The 23,676-nt window shown below is 42.9% G+C and overlaps 5 protein-coding genes across 13 annotated transcripts in view; 3 read left to right on the forward strand and 2 right to left on the reverse strand.

Annotated features, from left to right (window-relative positions):
- Positions 1–1,661, reverse strand: part of klhl32 (kelch-like family member 32) — a 30,466-nt gene extending 28,805 nt beyond the window's left edge. For all 5 annotated transcript variants that reach the window (XM_027287079.1, XM_019256522.2, XM_010736952.3 and 2 more), the window contains exon 1: positions 1,226–1,661. In XM_027287079.1, the coding sequence (XP_027142880.1) occupies positions 1,226–1,230 (5 nt within the window). In that variant the 5' untranslated portion in view covers positions 1,231–1,661. The remainder of the gene's footprint in view (positions 1–1,225) is intronic.
- An 817-nt stretch (positions 1,662–2,478) lies between these two features.
- Positions 2,479–12,535, forward strand: fzd6 (frizzled class receptor 6). 2 transcript variants are annotated; one of them, XM_019256606.2, is made up of 8 exons: positions 2,479–2,635; positions 3,821–4,270; positions 7,767–7,963; positions 8,063–8,642; positions 8,739–9,158; positions 10,013–10,161; positions 10,255–10,662; positions 11,175–12,535. In XM_019256606.2, the coding sequence occupies exons 2-8, from the start codon at positions 4,085–4,087 to the stop codon at positions 11,335–11,337; spliced, it is 2,103 nt and encodes a 700-aa protein (XP_019112151.1). In that variant the 5' UTR covers positions 2,479–2,635; positions 3,821–4,084; the 3' UTR covers positions 11,338–12,535. The 2 variants fall into 2 exon arrangements, with proteins under 2 accessions (XP_019112151.1, XP_010735268.2); XM_010736966.3 differs by having other exon boundaries at positions 3,837–4,270.
- A 415-nt stretch (positions 12,536–12,950) lies between these two features.
- Positions 12,951–17,491, forward strand: LOC104923773 (collagen triple helix repeat-containing protein 1). 4 transcript variants are annotated; one of them, XM_010736956.3, is made up of 5 exons: positions 12,951–13,165; positions 14,175–14,243; positions 15,894–16,112; positions 16,221–16,437; positions 16,979–17,491. In XM_010736956.3, the coding sequence occupies exons 1-5, from the start codon at positions 13,052–13,054 to the stop codon at positions 17,119–17,121; spliced, it is 762 nt and encodes a 253-aa protein (XP_010735258.1). In that variant the 5' UTR covers positions 12,951–13,051; the 3' UTR covers positions 17,122–17,491. The 4 variants fall into 4 exon arrangements, with proteins under 4 accessions (XP_010735258.1, XP_019112074.1, XP_010735260.1 ...); XM_019256529.2 differs by having other exon boundaries at positions 12,952–13,123; XM_010736958.3 differs by lacking the exon at positions 14,175–14,243 and having other exon boundaries at positions 12,954–13,123.
- Positions 17,492–17,534: 43 nt separating this feature from the next.
- Positions 17,535–21,360, reverse strand: LOC104923774 (mitochondrial folate transporter/carrier). Its single transcript, XM_010736959.3, has 7 exons — positions 20,863–21,360; positions 20,504–20,654; positions 20,334–20,419; positions 19,261–19,415; positions 18,732–18,845; positions 18,390–18,535; positions 17,535–18,279 (listed from the first exon to the last, which is right to left on the reverse strand). Exons 1-7 carry the CDS (start codon positions 21,065–21,067, stop codon positions 18,156–18,158), a joined length of 981 nt encoding a protein of 326 aa, XP_010735261.2. The 5' UTR covers positions 21,068–21,360; the 3' UTR covers positions 17,535–18,155.
- A 430-nt stretch (positions 21,361–21,790) lies between these two features.
- Positions 21,791–23,676, forward strand: part of dcaf13 (ddb1 and cul4 associated factor 13) — a 12,001-nt gene continuing 10,115 nt past the window's right edge. Inside the window, exons 1-4 of the mRNA XM_027287270.1 lie at positions 21,791–22,032; positions 23,020–23,219; positions 23,335–23,442; positions 23,549–23,638. Coding sequence (XP_027143071.1) covers positions 21,963–22,032; positions 23,020–23,219; positions 23,335–23,442; positions 23,549–23,638 — 468 coding nt within the window. The 5' untranslated portion in view covers positions 21,791–21,962. The remainder of the gene's footprint in view (positions 22,033–23,019; positions 23,220–23,334; positions 23,443–23,548; positions 23,639–23,676) is intronic.

Below are 23,676 nucleotides of genomic sequence, written 5' to 3' on the forward strand. Positions count from 1 at the left end.
ATATAGACTTCAGAGAAGGGAATAAACAAGCTCAGCGCTTCTCAAAACAAGCTGTGAGTCCAAATTACACCAAGTCCCTCCGGTGTAGCTACAACCTTGACATAATGTGCTACACACCTGAATATGATATCCCTCCCTGTCTCCTGCAAAATAATACCTAGCAGCACAAGAGGGAAACAGAGGTCAGCACAGATGCACTCTGAAATCCAAGCTCCTCTGGATACTCTGATTGAAATACTACTCACTCACAGTACAGTAAGTCACCCCAGGTCCTCTCATATGGCTGTTTAGCCTGTCTATGTATGTGGTTCACCTTAAGTGTACGCAGGGCTGAGTGTACTACTGGCTGCTCTTCAGTGTAGTCTCCAGCGAGATCTAGTTATCGATCTGTGTATGAGTGACCTTCAGATGCATGGCCACAGGCAACTGCTACAGACTGATGTGAGGGGGAGAAGGAGCAGCATCCTGTGGTCACTTAACCCAACCCCCAAAACAGGCACTGCACATTTCATAGCTTTACCTACAGAAGCTTTTTAATGGTGTGGTTTTTAATACAAAGGATGAAAAATTCAGCAAATGTACTTGGAAACCACATCAGGAGTGGCAGTCAGGGCTAATATTCCATCTCCCTCTGTTTGTCTCTAGAAATGTTCTCCATATAGGTTGCTTATTAAGTTCTGATTGCAAATGACAACATAGCTCATACCCTCTAATTGAGACCTAATGAGTTCCCATCATTTTGGCCTCATAAAACATTAAACATATCCGGAAGGTGGATATATTTAGGATCTGAACATCACAACAAGTAGGCCATAGTTCCCCCGCAAAACACTGTAATCTCCTGACTGAACACAACCACAGTGCAGATGTTGTCTTTTACGCACAAAAGGTAATTAAGGGTCTCCCCATGAACAGCATTGGAATTAAAATTGGGGATAAGGGGGGAAAGGTTTGGGTTGCCAGATAAGCAGACACCATTAGTGCATTAACTGTCACTTTCCAAAAGCTCCCAGCTGTCAAAGGGTTTCCTAGCAACAGGCCAGCGCCTCGGTCCACAAACTATGGGGACGGAGAACAACCTCCTCCGCACGAGCACAACGATCCTGTTGCATCCATCGCAGGGCGCACCGCACGGAGACAATCGGTCAGAGCACCTTACTGCTTTGCAGGAATTGACTGTGTCCAGTTCTCTCCTGTGTTAATATGTCCAAAAAAGCTTACGCACCTCATATGAATGTGTTAGGATTCAGTCCCGTCCCGCCTCCGTTACAACTGTCATTTGATGTCCGAGGTTGCTCTCTTGTACATCCGCGGCGGTTAGGAAATGAGAGCGCAACGGAGGGCAGATGCGCCGCGCTCAGTTATCACGGACACTTTGTTGGATTCACTGTAGCACCTAAATTGTTCGAGTATAACCCCGCCTCTCCACGGCGGTCACATGAATGAGGACACAGAGGGGGTACAGCGCCACCAGGTGGATAATTGTGACGCGACACGGTGAATGAACGCCTGTATGTTTACTACGTACAGTAAAAGAGAGGCCTGCTGGGACAGCAGGGGTCCTCGGAGGATCTCCAGGGGGTGTGCAGAAAAACAAGGAATAGTCTGAAAGTGTGATTTAACGCCATGCTGCTCCACTATTCACTAACTGATACTGGAAAATAAAGCCTATAATGATTTTTGCTATTCATTTTTGTTCATTCATTGTTGATATCTTTATGCACATTACAGTTTTTATATTTCCTGGATAATAGAGACATTAATATGTGAGAAGCAGTCTGTTATGACTAAGTTATTTCTATTTTCACGTCATATATTGCTGTATCAGCCTGAAGGCATCACAGGATTTTAATCCTTTTTGACCTAAATTGATAAATCTGTGACTTCCATCTAGCGGCATGTGGTAAAACTACACGAGCATCCTCACTGTCTTCATCTTTCCATGAAAAAAGCGACAACACCTCCTGTTGATATACAGGGAAGAAACGGCAAATAGTGTCTAGATTAATATACAAGTTGACTGTCTTTAATAAAGGCTGAGATCAAAGTGTTGCGGCATATTTTAGATTCATAAATCCCTGCAGTTTTTCTGATATGCGGCCTGGGAATGTCCCATAAATTCAGCTGCACACATGTTGCGTTCAAGTGTCCTAGTACTTCCCCAGTAGTACTTCTGTCGATGCGTTCAAATAACAGAAATTATTTTCAAATGTTGTTTTTCTTCCATGTGTATATGAGCTAAAGAAAGTGAGTGAGTTAAGAATCTTAACACCATTCAACCGTGTGTAAAAGGGCGAAAGACGCCAAAAACACAAATAAAAGGGATATATGTCTTTTTATTTATTTATTTTTTATATAAATTGGATTTATAAATACACATTATAGTTTTTTCACATGGCATGGTGTTTTATGGTTACACAAACGTATACATCGAGTGTTCACATCGCTTCATAATACAATCTCAGCATGTCCAACCGCCCGTGAAGGCAGCTCCGCTTCACGGCAGACGGAGCAGAAAACACGGAGGGACTCTGCCGGAGCTCGTCGCAGGAAACACGCTACTGAATCCCCCAAAGAATTCCTCCAACGAGTGTCTATGTAGTCAGCTGTTACGTGAACTCCTGGTCAGTCGGGGGTAAGTGTTTATGTTTCGTTTTTTTCAAAACCCTGTTTAGTTTTTCTATAGTTTCCTGTACCAAAGTTGTTTCGGGCCCCCGTCCCATGGCAGCGACCGAGGCAGGGATGTTTACTGTTCTGTTTGGCCGCATTCGGCGTCTAATTTACGGGGGAAAAAAACACTTTCCTGAGGGTTTACTGACACCTCATTAAAGTTAAGTTAAGCATTAAGTTATAAAAAACGTGCCAAAACGTATTTATTGTGTTTTTACTAAGTCGTCTACATTGTACATTGAGGTGGCGGTGTTGGTGATACGTGTCAAATAATTGCTCTGCTAACTTTTATTGTGTGTTTAATCGTTGCTCATATGCTAACCTGAAAGTGTGTGCACTGTATGAACAGTGCTGAAGGTGCTTACTGCGAATATAAACAGTGCTGTGGTAATATTAGGTAAACTCTCACCATAAGTGATCATATCAGCGTATGATAATGGTCAGAGCGCCCATATAAACTTCTTATAATAGCATGTATTCATATTAAAAAACCTCACATACTTTTCATTATAATACACGCATGCATGTGTTAGTATACTGGCTATAACCAGAGCTAATATCCAAAACTAGTCCTGTATGAACCTTTTGAAACTTAAACCTACTGATACTTTGCTTTTGTGTCCACAGGGGAAGTGTTACATTCTGTCAGGCCTTCAAGAGTCTTAGTTACCCTTGCGAGTGTGTGTGTGTGTGTGTGTGTGTGTGTGTGTGTGTGGAAGTGTGACTGCTTTAATGTGAAGTTTAATGTGCATCAACAAGCTCAGACTCATTCTCCTGAATCAGCCTGGATCCTTTAGCATTCCCCACCCCATGTTAATGCATGCTCTTCAAGTCTGCACTGGGATTGACTGGATTTGGGTCCTTTAAATTCCATTTTACTGATGTTTACTGAGTGTTTCTCGTGCTTGAGCCTGAGGACCTCAAGGGGGCTGTATGGGTTCCCAGATAAATGCTTAGTTTATTTGAATTTGCTTAGCTTAATGTGACTCTAGAGGAAAGCACGATGAGAGGGTGTATGATCTGATGATAGGGCTTCAGGTGGTTTCTGCTCTGCAGTTCTGTTGTAAATACAGACATATCCAGTCCTCAAAAAATGTGGGTCTCTATGTAGTTTTAGTCATTTCACAGCTGTGTTATAAACCCATTTCAGTATGGACTCTTTTCAGGGATGAAGGATTCCTATCTGTCACCCAGAGCCACATGCTGACCAGTGATGGGAAAATCTGACCTGCCGCAGTGCCCATCAGCTCCCCTGAGATGACCCCAGGAGAAGTGAAATGCAGATGACAGTGTGAGCCAGGGGAATTCATCATCTGGGCCAAGATCTCTTCTCACGGAGGCAGAAAGAAACCTGTTCTTAGCTGATACAAAAAAACATAGACTCACACACACTCACTCCCAATCAGCTGTGGCCATGCTGATGCCAGGACCACTGTGGGCGTGCCTGGCACTGATGTGGGTAGAAAGCTGCAGTGCCCACAGCCTGTTTACCTGCGAGCCCATCCATGTGCATCGGTGCCTAGGGATGCCCTATAACATGACCTTCTTTCCCAACATGATGGAGCACTACGACCAGGATATTGCAGCCAGTCAGATGGAGGTACATCAGTTTGTTGATGTAATATTAGCCGATCAGTCTCATTGATTGCAAATGCAGACTCATCAAACAGTAGGATATATAGTTATAATTTACATATATGTTATATATTGTTTTCTATTCTATTTAAATTGAAGTAATTAATCATTTAAAGGCAGAACCTCGTACTGATTTATTCCTGTCTTTTAACTGTGTCATTGGGCCGCCCAGTCAATACACACTCATGCTGTGGGTGTGAACAATGTTTGGTGTTCAGCCAAACATTGTTCACACCCACACAACCTAATTTGAAATTCTAGTGGAGGTCCTAATGTTCCCAACACGTGTACTGAGCTTCAACGATGAGCTGGAACACACTGACGTTCACAGCAGCTGACCTACCTTAAAGAATCTCATTAGTCTTGGTTTCCATGGAGAGCTGTAATTATATTGGCCTGTGATCAAAAAGCTTCCTCTCCTTGTAAATAAAAATTAGAATTCAAGTCACATTTGAAGATGATGAACATCATCTCAAAATAATTGCTAGGATTAGTGCTGTTATTAGTGCTGTTAGTGGCCCCAGTCTAGAAATGTCAGTATCTGTCAGCCTTCAGAGGCGCATATTGAGTGAACCATAATTACCATTTCGCAATGGTCATCAACAGGCACACACTCTTATCAGCCACAGTTTGTCCACAAATCATGTCTGATTGTCATAGATCGCTATCCAGTACATAAACTGTTCAACTGTATTATTGTCAACAGGTTAACTATGAAACGCTTTGAATTTCAGCTGTCAAAAATAATTGATTTTAAAAACCAAAGTACAACCCACATTTAAAAGTGAGTGGGGAATTTGTTTGGAAGAAGTAGATTAGGTTCCAGTGGAGGGGGGTTACATACTCAGGTCTGGAAGTTGTTTAGCACTCTGCATTCGGAGAAGTTGTCTCACAATTGAATGACCCTAAAAAGAAAAGAGCATTTGTTTGATAAGACGCTTTTTATAGCAGTAGTACCTCTCCCTTTGTTCTTTATTTTTCTAAGAAATTAGTATATACTTCATATCTTTGGTGGGGTTTTTTTTGTAATCACCAAAAAGAAAGAAGTTAAGTTAGACCTCCTATACCAGACCAAACGTCCTATAGTGTTCTATATAATGCTGCTTAAATTAGCTTGCTAGTTAGTAGGCTAGGTAGCCTTGGTTGCTAGCTTCCACTTTCCAAGTGGACTACAAACATGATGGATCCTCTTAAATGTTAAATGGCATCCTAAAGTGCAAGTGGTTCACAACCAATGTGACGTGTGCATTTTTACGTGTTTAACCTCTTTAAAAAAAGTGTAAATATATGCACATCATGCACAGTATCATTATAATTTGTGTTTCCTTATATTGAATGTGAGGAAAATTTAGATTTCTTCTTGAATCCAGGCTGATCGACATTTGTCTCTGTAAAAAATCTTGCCCAATGTGACTTGAGTCACCAGCTTTGTTTTTCTAAACATGCCTTTAGACCAAGTGTTGTCTTGTGTCTCTCCTCAGCTTTGAACACTGTCCTGGCATTCCTGAAGGCCGGGTTTAGGTTACACACATTTGGTGTCATAGTGCGGAGCATGAACAGTGATCTGTTGAAGGAGTCTTTTGTGTGGCATCTGGCAAAGGTAGCAGGCTAGCAGGTACAGGCTTTTTATTTCACACAGCGAAGTTGGCCACGGGCAACTTCATCGACTTTGTTGTGAGGGGCCTTTGATTTCTGGAGGAAGGGGAGGGACACACCCAGCCTCACACAAAGCCTACCCTGCATACCACAATGAGTATTCTCTCTCTGTTAATCACTCACTCATTTCTCCCCTGTACACAATCTTTCCTCCAAAGTCTTGTCTCCCAGGTGACTCTCTGGCTTACAGTCAACATTACATATCATACATTGCTCCCTCTTTGAAAGTGCGCAGTGATTTATTACAAAAACCTGACGCTGTAATCAAACTTCTGCTTTGGTATGGGCTCAGTCTGGCCTATCAGTCGGATTTTCCGGAGGAGGGCTAACCTTTTTCCGCCCTTGCTCCCAGATTCCGCCAGTGTTTGCCAGCTTTTTAAATAGAAGAGTTTAAAGTGTTGGAATACAAAGAGAAAGGAAAGACTAACTGACAAACTGTAACGGACAGAAAACACTTGAGGGTCTTAAAAGTTTGAGAGGAAGTTTGAAACATGATTTTTAATTTTTTCTAATCCTTGAACTACTTTGCTCTGAAATTCTCTGCAGAGGCTTTTGCCTCTAAGAGCAAATCAGCTTGACTTGTACCGCTGATCCCGTTTGAAACTTTCTGAAATGAGGGCAGTTTTTACAGTAACTCTGCTGCAAAGCAAATAAAGGTCAGATTGTTGAGTAATGGGCAGCTCACTGAGACGGAGTCTGGGACCTCCACAGGAGAGAAACAAGGACGCTTACTGTCAGAGGGGGCAAGCCCAGGCCCCAGAGACGTGAGCCTACTGCCAGACTAGATTTCAGGGAAAAAAGAGGGGAGGAAACATTGAATAGTGTTCTGTGTTTGAGCGTATGTTTGTGTTATGTGTACAAATATTAGCACTATAGACTGACAGAAGTCTATCTGTCAATGTTGGTTAACAAAGGTTCAAACAAAACATCCACATGGCTTCAGGGTAGTTGTGTGAACAAAGTATTCTGGGTAATTTAAGCAATTTAGAGGCAACAATAAAATAACTTACTAACAAGTGTACTCTTACTTAAAATCCAAGGATTTACAAACATCAGCATAGACACGATCTGGACTTGTTTAAGTGGTATGAAGCTGTCTCCAGTGTAAGCCGTGTATATTGTGCTGTAGACACTCTAATGCTGTGGCATCATCAGCAGTCTAACCTATCAACAGCTCTGTGCATTCCAGCCTTCCTGGCTTGTCATTGTGTATTTCCAAACATCCATACACTCATTTCCTGCCACCTCTACCACAGCCCCCTACTTCTCAGACCTCAAGCCCCTGACCAGTGTGTTGAAACGGAAGAATATGGTCCCCAGCCAGTGAATGGGCCCCTTTGTGTGGCACTATAGAACACGGAGGATCAACAAAATGAAGTTAATACTTTATGGACAGCAGTGGTCCTCACCCTTGTTTGATTTGTGACCCGTTAAAATATTGCAAAGTTTACTTTGTGGACCATTTATATATGTCCAGGTGTTATTCTAACCAGGTCAGCCATAATCTGACTTCTTTTCTATTGCTGTTATATCATTTTAAGTAGTGTGAATGTCTTTTGCTGGTTTTGCTACTCTGTTAATCATCTTGTTTGGGGGAAAAAGTCAAAATGCTACATTTTGCCTGCTGTAGGGTTTCATATTTAAAGGTATCAACTTCTGTTGTCTGTCTGAAGTTATCAGATTTCTTCAAGAGTGTCAATGTCAATATAAAACATTTCCACAGATAGAATATACGGAGAAAGTTCAAGTTTTTCACATAAACAAAGACAAAGTCAATACAACGTAACTTTTCTCTCCGCCCCCAGCCATTCATGCCGCTGGCGAGCCTGCGCTGCTCTCCAGACGTCCACCACTTCCTGTGCCAAGCCTTTATCCCAGCATGCACCGAGGAGAACAAGGTGATCCGTCCATGCAGAGAGCAGTGCCAGAGCGTTCTGTCTGACTGCGAGAAGGATATACAGGTCTTTGGTGTCACCTGGCCTCCTGAGCTACAGTGTGACAAGTAAGAACACCACAATAGCAGAGAATCCACAAGAGCAACACCAGAAGTTCTTGATCAGTACGTTAAAAGATTTTTGTTTTTTTTGTTTTTTCCCACTAGATTGGACCCATGTGGCTTTCCTGATGGTTCTGCAACTCCTGTAACCACCCCAATGACCTCTTCATCATCCAAGAGGGACCTTGGCTTCTGGTGTCCACTGCAGCTGAAGACCAAGCCAGGTCATGGATCATCATTCCTGGGTGCCCAGGACTGTGCTCCCCCTTGCTCCAACATGTACTTCAAACCCCACGACATTGAATTTGCCAAGAGCTTCATCGGCGTGTGCTCCATCATCTGCTTGGGCGCCACGCTCTTCACCTTCCTGACTTTTCTCATCGACGTCAAGCGTTTCCGCTACCCAGAGCGCCCCATAATCTTCTACGCCGTCTGCTACAGCTTTGTCTCGCTCATATACTTCATTGGTTTCCTGCTGGGGAACAATGCAGCCTGTACCAAAGCGTCTCATCCTACCGGTGTGGATACAGTGGTGCTGGGTTCTCAGAGTAAAGGCTGCACTCTGCTTTTCATGCTGCTCTACTTCTTCTCCATTGCCGGTATAGTCTGGTGGGTAATACTTACCATCACCTGGTTCTTGGCAGCTGGACCCAAGTGGAGCTGTGAGGCCATAGAGAAGAAAGCGGTACGGTCAATTGTTAGTAGAGAATATAGATAAAAAATCAAAAGAAATATAGTGAATGCCGTTGAAAATATTGATCACTGTGGCCTCTCTCTGTAGGTGTGGTTCCACTCTGCTGCATGGGGGATCCCCGGGGCGTTAACCGTTATGCTGCTGGCCCTGAACAAGGTTGAAGGGGACAACATCAGTGGAGTTTGCTTTGTGGGGCTGTACGACCTGGACGCCCTGCGCTACTTTGTTCTGGCTCCTCTGTGTGTGGGCGTCATCGTCGGCCTCTTCCTCATCCTGGCGGGCATCGTTTCTCTCAACAACGTCCGGCAGGTCATCCAGCACGACGAGCGCAACCAGGAGAAGCTGAAGAAGTTCATGATCCGCATCGGCGTCTTCAGCGGCCTCTACCTGGTCCCGCTGGTCACCCTCTTAGCCTGCTACACCTACGAACAGAGCCACCGCACCACCTGGGAGAATACCTGGATCAACGACCATTGTCAAGAGTACAGCATCCCCTGCTCCGCCAAGGTAGCTGTGGTTTCCGAATACGTTAAGGGAACATTAAAAAAAGGCTTTCCAACTCATTCTCTCTGTTAGTTATGTCCACTTTGTCGCTGCTGATTGAAGGTCTGCAGCCTGTCACGGTTGACTAAAACCACAACGTCGTCTCTGCATTATGTCAGTCATATTAGCACACACACACCTGTGTTATTCACATTAACCTCAAGACTCACTCTGATCACATCATTGAAAAATTCAGTTCATCCTTTAACTACACCAAAATGGCTCTTAAGAGGTAATTATGGTTTTTAACTGAGAGAACAGTATGGAATGGAAACGCCACATTTAAAGAGTCTTTGTGAGCGCCATCTGATCCAGATAGACTGGCTGTGCCATAAAAAAAGAGCACAATTTCCTTAGCAACACACACACCTAATTACTTTAAAAATGAAATAACAGTCTGGCCAATTCTTAAATGGGCCACTACATGTGTGAGTAAAAGAGTGTAAAAGTATCCAGTGTGAAATTTGAAGCAACTAAATTTAAATATTTTGACAGATGTTTTAATAAAGGCCTGGCTTTTTTCAAGGTAAAAGGAAGCTCACAGAGCTTATACATAGACCAAATGCACACAATTCAGTATAGAGATCACGTAAACAACAGAATATTGAATATTTGTATGTATTTCAAATTTTGGATGGCGGCCCATTTTTACTCAAAACAACTTTTACTCATAAGACAGGAAAAGTTAAAGAAAACCTGTAAGAAGGACAATGTAAAAGAGAAACACAGCTTGCTCAGTTATTCATGAAATGTTATTATCTGAGGCTAAAACTTCAAAACCATGATTCTGTCTCAAGTCTAAATTGGTTTGGTTTCAGACAACAGAGCTCGACCGCCCTGACCTCTCCCTGTTTCTCGTGAAGTATTTAATGACGCTGGTGGTTGGAATATCTGCAGTGTTCTGGGTCAGCAGCAAAAAGACCTGCTCTGAGTGGGCCTACTTCTTCAACAGAACCCGCAAGAGAGAGTGAGACCACATCTTTTGTCCTGTCACATGTTCAAATTTAGTTTCCGTGAGAAATGTATATCTAGTGTGACTCTCCTGTTCTCTGACCCACAGTCCGATCAGTGAGAGCCGCAGAGTGCTGCAGGAGTCCTGCGAGTTCTTCCTCAAGCACAACAGCCGCGTCCAGCACAAGAAGAAGCACTACAAGCCGAGCTCCCACAAGCTAAAGGTCATCTCCAAGTCCATGGGCACGAGCACTGGCGCCGCACCCACCAATCCCTCCACCGCCGCCACAATAACCAATCAAGGAACCTCTGTGCTGGGCAACCATGAGCCCCATATGCAAGGTTCTCTGTCTGAGGCCTCAGCCAGGGAGCACCTGGACAGGGGCACCTCCAGCCGAAACTCCCGGAGGGGGGAGAGGGAGAGGGAGAGGGAGGTGGGAGAAAGACGTAGCAAAGGCGGGAGCTCCAGTAAGATCAGCAGCCACTCAGGGAGCATACTCAGAGTCCCTGATGGGAGGTGAGTGAGACAGATGTGGAATAGCCAGAACTGTTAAATGTTTCATTATTTATGCTTGTGAAAAGAACAGAGGTAACAGTGTGATGCAAGCAGAATTTACATATTGATATAATGGACATTTGTGGTGCACCTCAGCTCTGTTTAAAGGTCCAGTGTGTCAGATTTAGGAGGAGAAATATTAATATCTATATCTATGTTTCATCAGTGTATAATCACCTGAAAATAAGAATTACATTTATAGACACCTCTTCCATAGAGTTGAAGAACCATGTTTCTACAGTAGCCCAGAATGAACGGTTCTAAATAGGCGTACAATTCATGGCTACCATAGTTTCTCCTTCACAATAGGAAGGAGAGGGTGAGGCAAGAGGGTTGCAATTAGAAACTACACCACCAGATGTCACTAAATCCTGCACACTGGTCCTTTAAGAGGCTCGTTTCTCTGTTATATGGAACTATATCTGTACAAGTAATCACCATCATGAATCCATGTTGTGTCCTGGCTGGTTTAGGATGACTCCCAGGAGCGAGCTGTCAGAGGTCAGGCAGGTCCCCAGTGGACAGCAGCATCCAGCTTTAAACCTATCACACAGCAGCAGCATCCAAGACTCCACCCACCAGCTGGTGCACCGGGTGCCTGAGGAGAGCAAGGACACAAAGGACAGCAGCTGCTGAGACATCTGAACCCAAAATTTATCTGTGCGTCCATCCATCCATCCATCCTTGAAACCACTCATTCATGTATCCGTTTCAAACCCATCCATGTTATATGTCATATAAGCTTCATACGTCACATTATGATTGTATCAGCTACATTGTAGTCAGTGAATGTTCATCTCCAGCAAATTGTCCAATACCTTGAGTATTTCAGACGTAGTGTGTTCAGAATGTGTGCGTTTCAGCAGAGAGAGGAACAGAGTTGGATTGTTTTAGTTACGGTGACAGCTGTGTCTTTGAGCTTTACTGAGTTTCTGGCCTCATACCTGAATGTTGCAGCAGCACAGCTGTTTTCCACCTATCCGTCTACCAATGGTCATTCATTTTTTATAGCATGCATTAAAAACTTTAGGTCTTCTGTTTTGTAGATTGGTAGCTCTATGACAGAATGCATACCAGTAAAGAAATGCAATATTTATGTAAATATTCTATTTTTCAGAAATGAAGTCTTTCACTGGACTAGTCACGACACTGAGTGTTACGTTAAGAAAGGTCACTATATTGCCAAACATTCTTCCTGTGGTAAACTATTTTTTGAATGTCTTGTTGTCCTTCCTGGAAAGATGGTTTCTCTTCAAACCTCATGTTGTAAAACACACAGTGTGCTACTTTATTGCTCCTTTTGAAAAAAAAAGGCATACTCTTAAACTTGATATAGCTGATTTTTACACAATGTTGAATTTTTGATTTTCTTTCTTTGAGTTTCTGTTGCACAAACACTTATGGTGCAGAGGTGTCTTCAAAAAAGTGTCCTGTGGATCTGGATAAAGCTTTATAGTTTTCTACAAGAACGTGCCTTTCCTTTAAGTAGCTCTTCATCTTCAAAGAATCTCAAAGAACCTCCAGATGTTTTGCATGTGTGACGTCTACCCGTGTTCTCAGCATAACTTAACATGATTTTGAGTCAGATTGAGGCAACATATCAAACAGGCTTTGCACTATTTGTCATTAGAAGCACAGACCGCTAATTCTTAAGAACAAATAGTCATAAACGAATGCAAAAAGAGAGAATTTGGGGCTTTTTTCAGGGCTTATTTATAACATATGGGTCACAGACCATATATTTCTTTTTAAGTACTTCCAGCGCACCTTCTGTGAATTATTTGAAAATCTGTCATGCTGTACTGTCTACTGTCTTTACCTTTTATATTTGGGAGTCACAGGACAATTCCAATAACACTAATTAAAAGGGAATCCTACTTGTGTTGTACATGTATATTCTTACTCTGACATGTGGACGAGGGTCTTTCTTATAATGAACCTAGACTTAGTTTAGTCTATGAAATGCTCTATACTTTTGTGAACCACGTTTTTTACTGTGTTTTTTTTTAATGTAGCCTATCTTGTCAGTTGAATTTTGTATCAATCCAATTTAATTTTAATAAAAATATAATTGAATAAATTGAATTGAATTTTACTTTTACTTTAACACCACTGATATATTCGCACACACAAACCTGGAATAAAAGAATGCTTATTAACTCAGTCTGTTGCACACAGCTGCACATACGAACATCACAGGGATGTTTTTTTTTCCTTCAGTCCGTTTCTCTACATGTTGACTGGCTCCTTTCCTCCTCGTCCTGCCCTCCTCTGGACTAAAACTGGCTGGAGTTGGAGTCAAACTGTCGCCACAGATCTCTGTCAGAAGGAGCGCACAGTTGTCTATTGAATGATGTCTCCACTCGTTGCCCGCCTGCTGCTTCTTGTCTGCTTGGCTTTACCTCTTTATGGCGTGGAAAAGGTGAGAAATAGAGGATACCGAAAGGATCCTGACCATGAAAAGGTAAGAGAGAGTTAGCGGAGATGATCATGTAGCCGCTATGATCATAAAAAAAAAAAAAAAAAAAAAAGTAAATCTGTGGCATTTCAGGAGAGATTTGTGCGTTTAGGACAGAGTTTGCGGCTTCTTATAACAAAATAAGCACTAAATATGAAAATATAATTCATGCATTCAAATGACTTCGCGCTTTGTTATATTTTTGAACGCATCTATATTAACATGCGCATGTTCTCATCCTTGGATTTTTTGTTCTTGCGCAATGCATTGCTGTTTTCTCAAAAGTATCTTTAAACGACTGGTTTCCCAAAAAAAAAAAAAAAGGGAGTAAAGTAATATGCTGATTCATCCATATGTAGGCTTACAGTGCAGTCAGTGTGTGGTCACCACTTTGGCAAAACAGGCTCCAAAAGTACCTGGTCCCAGCAGCAGATGGGAAAACACTGTTCTATAGCTTTTGTGTGGTCAGCTGGTTCTCTATGAGTCCAGGTCTGGCTGCTTTCCAGCAGACTGAGTGGACAGAAAGAAATCCCCTAACAGGAAGTTGGGGTCAGGCTCATGCTGCCTGTCTGTCTCTCTTTGTTATCAATCTGACTGCTTTAGTAGCTTAAAAGGTTATAAGGTTATACATCTGTTGGATTTGGGTAACAATTTGTGATTGATATCTTAATTCTGATAATGTGTGATAAAATATCTGATATATTCTCCATCAGCCCTCCTGTCTTAGACTCTTTGTAAAGAATTGCATAACCTCTGCTGTGGGTGGAGGAGAAGGAACAAAGTGGACACACATTTCTCTCTTTAATCTCTTGGGGAGTCAAATGAAAGTGAAACTGGTGTTTATTTTCCTGGGACTGTGTGGACCTCCCTCGGGGACTCCTACAAGTCTGCATACCCCACTCTGAGAACCACAGAGTTCGAGCGGTTGCGCTTATTATCCCTTTAAAGTCATATTCCACAATTGAGACCACAGCAGAAGTAATGAATAGCATTTTATGTTACCATCTGTATCTAGTGCACTGGAAATGATGCAGAAAAGCCCAACTGCACTAGACACTCTGAAGAAGGAAGATCTACTTATTTGGTAATCATGAAAATCCTATTTTGCATCCTCTCCAGAGCCTCTGAAATGAAAAAGTCTCAAAGCTGAGCATTATTACCCACGCAGTGCATGCTCCAGGAGAGCTTCAGCCCTTGCTTCGGTGTTGACTAATGCATGAAATACTACTGATTCCTCAGCAAATGCAGCCTTTATGCTTCAGTTACAGTCATATACTGTGTGCTACTAATATTCAGTATGCAGGCAGCACCGCTATAGAGACAGCAGACAGTGGACAGAGGTTCCATTCATTAGTCTGCTTTGAAATTTCTCCAAAAATCCAACCCTTAATAAAACACTGACATATTTCCTTAGCTGAATATCAACCAAACGGGCACATTTCCACATTTTGCCACCTTATTAGCAAGGTTCTTAGACATTTTGTCCTTTTTTTCCCCCGTGAGGACAGATTCCAGATCTATTATAGCTATATATATATATACCAACCCACAATCTACTGGTTTTATCACAGCCTTCTCAGTTTCCTAGAGAGATGATGTCAGTCCTATTATCTCCAGGTTGCTCCAGTATAGCCACTTAATGACTAGAACAGACTCTCAAACATCTGTTTTGCAGCAGCTGGCATCAGAATATTGTAATTCTCCCTACATTTACGCATTTTTCCTGATTCGTATCATCTGAAATAGATTTTTTTGACTTTACCCCGGGGACTCAAGTCCAGACACATGTTAAAGCTGGAGTAAAACCTCTTTGTTCTCCTCTCTGGCCTGGGGATCTTTTTTCTTTTTCTTTTTCTTTTTCTGACCTAATGCCTTCTGGCCATGTGCCCCTATAAATGCTCCACAGCTGCATGCAGAGCAAAAGGGCAGCAATGACCCAACAAAACCAGACCTTAATCCTTTTGGCACTGGTGTTTTCTTAAGGGCGAGGACGCTCTTCTACGTGTCAGTTTGTGTCTGTCCTGACTGAAAGGAAGACACTTGCACATCGCATAACCAAAATTTAAAATCCAACTCCAACTAAAAAAAGCTTCGACAGCTAACCTACACACTGTAATCTGCTGCTCAAATTGTCTCTTTGAAGAACATGTTAGGCAAAGCTATCTTGGATCTTAATTGTGTCTATCTCTGTATGTGGTAGAGCCGTTTTGGCAAGCTCCCTTGTCTCTGTGTGTGTCTGTGTGTGCTTGAGTCAAGCTTGAGTAAGATGCGGCATCTGTTTAAACATAGCAGGAGATTCAGCTGGACAATGAATCACACCGAGAGAAGCAGGGACAGACGCCTACTAATTTAGGCCATTACCAAACCTTTAGTTCCTCATTAACACATGCTCTGTCATTCACTTGCTTCATGGCTTTGTGGCGTGCTGGTTCTGTTGCTTTGCCTTGGTTTGGACCACATTTGTTTTTGCACTCATTTCAGCCCCATGGCACTGGGTTTGTTTATATGACCGGTTAATGAGGTATAATTTGGCTTCTTGTGTGTGATGGTTGGATGAATGGCAGCATTCAGGTGTTTGTGTTGCATGCAACCCAAACAGGAAGTTACCTCCAAGGGAGGATAAAGAAAATTTGAAACAGGAAGTTAGATAACAATAGGCTGTGCAGATGTTGTTGGCTTCTTTTCATTGTCAGCCTTCATGTCTACATGCTCTCTTCTTCTTCAAATTTTCTAGTATGGCACTTGCATGCAGGGACCGGCAGGCACCCCTGGCAGAGAAGGTAATCCTGGAACCAATGGCATCCCGGGAACACCGGGCATCCCTGGTCGTGACGGGCTGAAGGGTGAGAAAGGCGAGTGTATTAATGAGATTTTTGAAGAGCCCTGGAGGCCCAACTACAAACAGTGTGCCTGGAACTCTCTGAATTATGGGATCGACCTGGGTAAAGTAGCTGTAAGTATCTCGATACAGCATGTTTCTGAGGAATGAGGGTGTCTGTTGGAGCCATTTTCTTCAGTCTACAGAAACATTAACATAAAAGTTCTCTGTGCTGTGTTGCAGGACTGTACTTTCACCAAGCTGCGTACAGACAGCGCCGTCAGAGTCCTCTTCAGTGGTTCCCTTAGACTCAAGTGTAAGAATGCATGCTGCCAGAGGTGGTACTTCACCTTTAATGGAGCAGAATGCACAGGACCCCTGCCCATAGAGTCCATCATCTACTTAGACCAAGGAAGTCCTGAGCTCAACTCAACCATCAACATCCACAGAACATCCTCAGGTATGACTCAAGCCATTGACCTTGTTGTACAATAAACCTGAACCAACAATGTCTTCTCCTGTGCTAGATGAAACTATAGGCTAAAGCGACATTTCTACATTTTGGGGAATATGCGTGTTCACTCTCTTGGCAAGAGCTGGATGTTAGATGGATGAACTGTAGCCAGCAGCTGGTTTGCTTAGCTTAGCACAAAGACTGGAAACAGGGGGAAACAACTAGCCTGGCTGGTTAGTTATGGAAAACTAACATTTTCTCTAAAGGCCAACTGTTTGTTTAGTTCATTTAGAAGACGGTCAAAACACTAGACTGACATTACTAGTCAATCTTCTCTTCTCATCTCAGCAAGAGAGCGAATAAGCATATTTCCCTTTTCTTTCAAGTGGTTATTTAACGTCAGTGGTGAAATTACACTCCTCCAATTAGGGTTTGGAAAGTTCTTCACCGTGTCAGAAAACAAAACAATTAACAATTTCTGTCTCTGGAGACAGTTTGGGTGTTCCCAGAAATTCATTTGCACTGTCTTCTCATTTTGTCTCCCCAGTTGAAGGGCTGTGTGAGGGTGTGAAAGCAGGGTTGGTGGATGTGGCCGTGTGGGTTGGGACCTGTGCCGACTATCCCAGAGGTGACGCATCTACAGGGTGGAATTCAGTATCCAGAATTATCATTGAGGAGCTGCCCAAATAAAAAAATAAAAACATGTTACATGTAAGGGAGGGACCAGTCGTTAGTACAACAGTATGTTATCCTGCCCTCCAAAATGATCAGGTACGGTTTGCTGAGGGGGTCACAGCATCACTGATGCTAACTTGAATGTTTTTATGTTTTGTTTAAATACTATACTAGTCGACAGGCCTATAAACAAGAATACTGTCATTCTGTCTACCAGGAATTAACTTTGTACTGTAGCTGTACTTCCTATGGGTGCTGTTGGTATACAGGTACCATTTAACAGACATTGTGACAAGACACTGACGATATTTAAACTATGTACTCATGTGACCTGTTTATATTCATTCTTACTGTTAATAAAGCCATCTTTTTTTTAAAGAACTGAACCTGAACTGTGACTGCTTTTTGAGCATGCAAACAATTCAATGTAGGCACAAAAGTAATACATTTAATATATTTATATACATATCAAACATTGACAATGCATGTTGCAGTTTGTTGCCAGGAAGATAATCTGAACAAAAGTATAAACTGATGTGTGTGTGTGTGTGTCCGGAACAAAAATCATCTCTATTGCTGCTGTGTGTTTATATAAAGAAATAATTTAAAAGACAAACTAATATTACACATACACACAACTGGAAACCTGAGCTCAGCTTTTCATATTTCAGCCTGTATCCCTTTCTGTCACAAGAAAAGATCAAATGTAAACAGAGGTTTGATAAAACATTTATCAGCCTCCTTGGACATGAGCGTGGAATGCTGATTTACTCATCATTTTAAAAAAACAGACTGTGCACGTAATTCACCATCACTTTTCACTAAAATAGAGTTTGTGTTAAAAAAATAAGAATCCACTGTTGATTCCATTTCTCAGTTTGTCAACCTCAGTCATTTTCTGTGCAAGTGAAGGCTCCTCACATCAGCACGTTTGCACGGCCGCTGCGCAGAGAGTTCGGCTTCAGTCTGATGCTTTTCTCTCTGAATGACACCACAGTGTCAGCGTGAGCTCAGAGTCCTTGCAGCTGTCCATGCCGTGCTTTTAGGCCTCATTTATTTTGTCCCAGGAAGCGAGACACATTCTCATAAACTAGAAAGGTGATGCAGCAGGCGGGAGTGACACGAATCACATTGGGGATGATGCCTTTGTAGAAACCAATGGCACCTTCGTTTCTGCAGAGAAAGGACAAAAACATTATTATAACATTATTTTTTTTCTTAACAGCAAATTTAGAAAGTGGGACCAGGATGACATGTTCTTTGTGAGGGGATCAGTGTCATACCTCCATGTCCGCCTGATGACATCCATAACTCCACTGTATTTGTTGTGCTGGTCTTGCAGGCGTGCTCGCACAACCTGATATGGATATGTTGTGGCCACAGCGAATATTTTGGATAAAGCCGCCATTGTGATATATTCCAACGCATTCTGTTTACACAGATGGAGAGAGACAGAGGGAGAAGGGAGCAGAGTAGGAAAAGTGATGAGTCACTTCTTTAACTGCTAGTTATCAACTGTGGCCTCCGTCTTATTAAAATGAACATTTACAAGCTGTATGTCTGAGTTTTATTCATCGCTGACCATGTTTCCAGACTGCTTGTGGCTCACGGAGTTAATGACTCACCAGCTTTGCATCTGAAGGCACTTTCTTGTACTTGTTGTAGTCTCTCTTGAGCTCTTCGTAGGCCATGAACTGCAGCGCTCCGTGAGATGTTCCAAACAGACCAGGAACGTAACCCTTTGAAGAACATGCTTTGTTAGACAATCTTTAATGACGCGCTAATATATGCATAAGAGGCATGATCTAGAAAAGACAAAGCCCACAACACTGTTCTGACTCTGTAGCTGTGTGCATATGTAAAATTCTTTAAATCAGATTTGATCAGACACTTGGGGTAGGGTAATAAAATTCTCATTTAGCCAAGAAGCTAAAATCCTGCAGCTTAAATACTCTGGACTTTATCATTATTCATGGCCTCTACTACAGCTAATATAGGCTGGCAATGCCCTCTAGTGGTGACTCATGAACCAGTGCAAAACCTCTTTCCAGCCTCTTGACATACAGGACAACTTTTGTTGCAGTAAATCCTGTACAGAACAGCTTAACCATCCCATGAACTACATTAAAGTACAAAGAACCACTGACGTCTAACCTTGTATAGTCCAGACACTCCCTCATAGCGATAGATCTTGACCAGAGCGTCTATCATCCCCTTGTACTGCTTACTGGTCGGGTCAGTGTTGTACTGCAGCACCAGTCGGGTCTTGGTCACCCAGATTGGGTTGGTTAAGGTGAGAGTTAAGATGCCTAGGTGAGGACAAGTATGCAGTGTTAACCTGAGGCTGACAACATTTGCCTAATATACTCTCTGACTAGATACACACGATTGTTAACACACACACACACACACACACACACACACACACACACACAGTCAGCTCCTTCAGTGTTTTAATATTATTAACAGTGCATTTTGTGTGCACAACATTGTGAGAATGCAGTCACATTTTCACATTAAAGGGCTAATTCAGCTTATTTGAAGTGGGGCTGTATGAGGTACTTAACTGTAGTCAGCGTGTTACCTACAGTTAACAGTCAGCACGTGTCCAGCTTGCAGACAGGTGGAGCAGCATTGGAGCTAAGCACTGCTGTGGATGTGGACATCAACAAAAGGCTACACCTTGCACAGCAAGCATTGATAGATTATGGATGACAACCACGCCGCTTCAGAATAACTGAACTAACCCTTTAATGTCATGAATCCATGACGCCAATTTGCCCCTTTTAAATAAATACAGGCTGCTATAGTACTGACTCACATTAGATCACTAAATATTATATTTTATGAAGATAACGTGTCACATCACAAAGCAACTCTTGACTTCTGTTTATGTCAATTGCATGCACAGGAACAAGCTCTATAACAAAAGGAGCGCCTATAGAATATTTCTAATTTATTTTGGAGGCAAAAGTTGTTCAGAGTACACAGTACCAGTCAGATGTTCCTAATTACAGAAGCTAAATTTTTTTGCCCCTAACTTCATTCGGCCAGCAGGAAACAGATCCATGTGACCATGTGAGACTACAACAGGAACCAGCTTTCATCAGCCTCGTGTCTGTTAAGGCCAGCTCGGAGCAGTACTAACTGGATGTCGTTGTTGACCATGTGCTGATTATGTGAGTGTGTCAGCAGGCCGGCAGTGTTCAGTTGCATGTAGCACTAACCTGCTCCGGCTGCCGACACCAGGTGCTCTGTGGCACTTAGGTCAGTTTGGCGACCCTCCTTTGCGTACCCTTTGATTGCATTGTAGCTGTAAGAGAAGAAGACCTGTTGTTAAAAAAAAAAAGGAAACAACTGATGAAAAACATCACCATGCAGCTTATAGCTTACGTACAACAAGAAGTAGAGACCCCAAGACGCTCCAGCACCCCAGACATTGGGTGTCACTCCTTGATAGAGTCCTCTGAGTCCCTCCTGCAGCCACACACTCTTCATACAGTGTAATATGCCACTGTACTTTGGCCTGAAGTCCAATCCATCACTTACTGCATTGAAAGGACATTAAATACCTTTGTTATGTCAGCCCAATGTAACATTAAACATCAACAAACACTAAATGATCAGATGATCAGATTTCTGAACACGTGTTTCCATTCAATGTCAAGAAACAAGATGTCCACACTTCACAGAGCTCCTCACTGTTCTATTACAAATGACAATTATCAATCATTTAAATATGACGTCATACTCTACCTGCAAACCTGATTTTGACCAGATCCAGCGGGTGAAGCACTAATGTTGACACCACACCTCCACTCAGTCCCGCGACCAGGTTCTCTATCCTCACATGGCTGAAGACCTGCTTGGCGTGTCCGGCTATCGAGACAGCAGAGACGGGTTTTGTGGACAGCCCCGTGTCTGCCACGTTAACGGCGCCGTTGTTTGGAGCCGAGCTCATGTTTACTACTAATATTAGCTAACTCCTGTCAGCTAGCCGCGTTTACAGCGTCAGGTAAGGTAATGCTGAGGTCTGATTTAAAGAACACACACTCATTGACACTGCTGCGCAGTTTAAATGTGGTATGAAGACAGTGCGACCTTCTGGAAACTTCCTAACTCTCTGACTGAGCTGAACCACGTTTCAGGCATGCGGTGACACTTCATGGCTGTTGCAGCGTTATCCAGAAATGTCAAGCAGCAACGCCACTGCTCGACCTTGCTGCTAGTATTAGGTAAAGGTCAAGCTGTCAGAGTTAAGAGAGATACTTCCGGCTCTAACCTTCAAAATAAAACAGTTTTTAGACGGACGATTCAGGAAAGTAAGCTCATTATAAATATATTTATAGTATTAAACGCTGGTAGCAACACAAAGGTTAGTGAAAGGTGCAGAGGTGAATGTGACATCTGAATTTGTGTACATTTTAAACCTTATTCTTCTACTCTGTTCTTTTTTTGTTACCCCACTTGAAATGTACTACATGTTTCATATTAACATGTTTTATCCTTCGCGTGTTTGTTTTTATTCGTTTTATCTGAATGACTTTACACGTGAGTCTGTGTATTTTTCGCATTTTTCTCATTTTTTATCCAAGTCAACTTACGTCTTCCTCCTCCTCTCGTTTATCTGTCAAGTCTCTTGTTGACCTTCGTTTGTACTTCCGGTTAAACTCTGTAGCTTCACGCGTGCGACTGACGCAACCAGGAGGACTGGACATCCCACAATGCAACGCGGTGTCCCGTGAATCTCTTCTTCGTCAACACATGGGGCCAGGGCTCGCTCATGTTTTTCCTCGTTTGTCTTAAAATATAAATACATTTTAATAAGCGCGCGTCTGTTGTCACACTGCCGCCAAATGAAAGTTAAAGTGCTGTCGAGGAACCCGGATGATTATGTTCGGGAGACCAAGCATGACATTCAGCGCGGTGAGTCAGAAACACGGCGTGCTAGCTGCGTGCTAGCCTGGTTCACACAGCAAAGCAGTCAGACTGAAGTTATGTTAGAGGAAGTCCACGCTGTCTGCGAGCTTGTATATAAAGTACATGGCGTAATAATAAAATGCGTTTCAAACATGTGTTTGTGTGACTCACAGCTGCAGCAGTAGCACCTGTGTAAAGCTGTGAATGAACCTTCAGCATGCGTGCAGCTCCTGTAGGTTTGCATGGAGTCAGAGGAGGGAACAGTCAGGGTACAATATGGTCAGAAGGTGTGAGTGCTGTGACAAGTCTTAAATGGATTGATGTATCATGTCCAGTTGTTGGTAGTGTTGGAGAGGAGGTCCTCTCTGAAGAGCTGGAGTTTTTTAAAGGTAGAGAGGGACGTCCCTGATCTGGTACAAACTGGTAATGCGTTCCACCAACTGGGAACAACACACGAGAGAAGTTTGAAATACCTTGAACGAACAGGTGGCACAGCCAGGCGTCGTGAGGTTACATATGTCTGTATAAGGGTGTTCAACTAGGTAGGTGCAGAACCAGAGACAACTTTGTAGTCAGCATCAGTGATTTGAATTGAATGCGGGCTGCAACAGGTAGCCAGTGGGGCTTGATGGGGGTGACCTTTTGGTTTGGTGCTGAGGTAGAGCGGGTCCTCCACTGATCAGATGATCGGTGGTCCAGTCTGCATGTCAAAGTGTCCTTGGGCAAGATACTGAACCCCAGATTGCTCCCTGGATAAAAGCGCCAGCTAAATGTAATGTAAATGTAACATCAGAATGGACTCAGGTTGTATGAGACACATAAATGTGTATGAAGAGCTACAGCAGAGTATCCACAAGATGACAATTAAGTTTATGTCATTAAATATCACATATCTGGCTCCAACACTTCATATCATCTGCACTTCAGTATCAACATCTCTGCGATTGAACTTTCCTCCCAGCTCATCAATGTGTGATCTCTCTCTGTTCTCAGTCCCTAGAAACTATGACCCAGCACTTCATCCGTTCGAGGTGAGCAGGGAGTACACCCGGGCTCTGAATGCCACCAAGCTCGAGAGGGTGTTTGCCAAGCCTTTCCTGGCCTCTCTGGATGGACACCGGGATGGGGTGAACTGCATGGCCAAGCACACCACGAGCCTCTCCACCTTGCTCTCAGGCTCCTGTGACGGGGAGGTAACTATCAGCTAATAGTGTTGTTTGTCACACCTTTGGGGCGGTGACATTGTGCACTATATAAGTGTGCCACTCTTGTTCTTGTCACTGACGTCATGTTTTATTTTATCCTTAGGTGAAAGTGTGGAATCTGACCAAACACGAATGTGTCCGCACACTCCAAGCACATGAAGGTTTCGTTCGGGGAATGGTTGTCCGCTATTGTGGGACGTCCTTCTTTACGGTGACTGCTGCCTTTCAACATCTGAGAAGAGTTTTCTGCTTCTTTCTTTATTAGCTGACCTCTAACACAGCTTCTGTTTGATGTCTTGGGATGCTGTTGGTAACAGGTTGGTGACGACAAAACAATCAAGCAGTGGAAAATGGAGGCACCAGGTTACGGAGAGGAAGAGGAGCCACTCAACACTATTCTGGGAAAGGTACAATCAGAGTGCACATGCTGTATTATTATGATTAT

This window comes from Larimichthys crocea, chromosome XIII (genome assembly GCF_000972845.2).
Source record: "Larimichthys crocea isolate SSNF chromosome XIII, L_crocea_2.0, whole genome shotgun sequence".
NCBI classification, from domain to species: Eukaryota; Metazoa; Chordata; class Actinopteri; family Sciaenidae; genus Larimichthys; species Larimichthys crocea.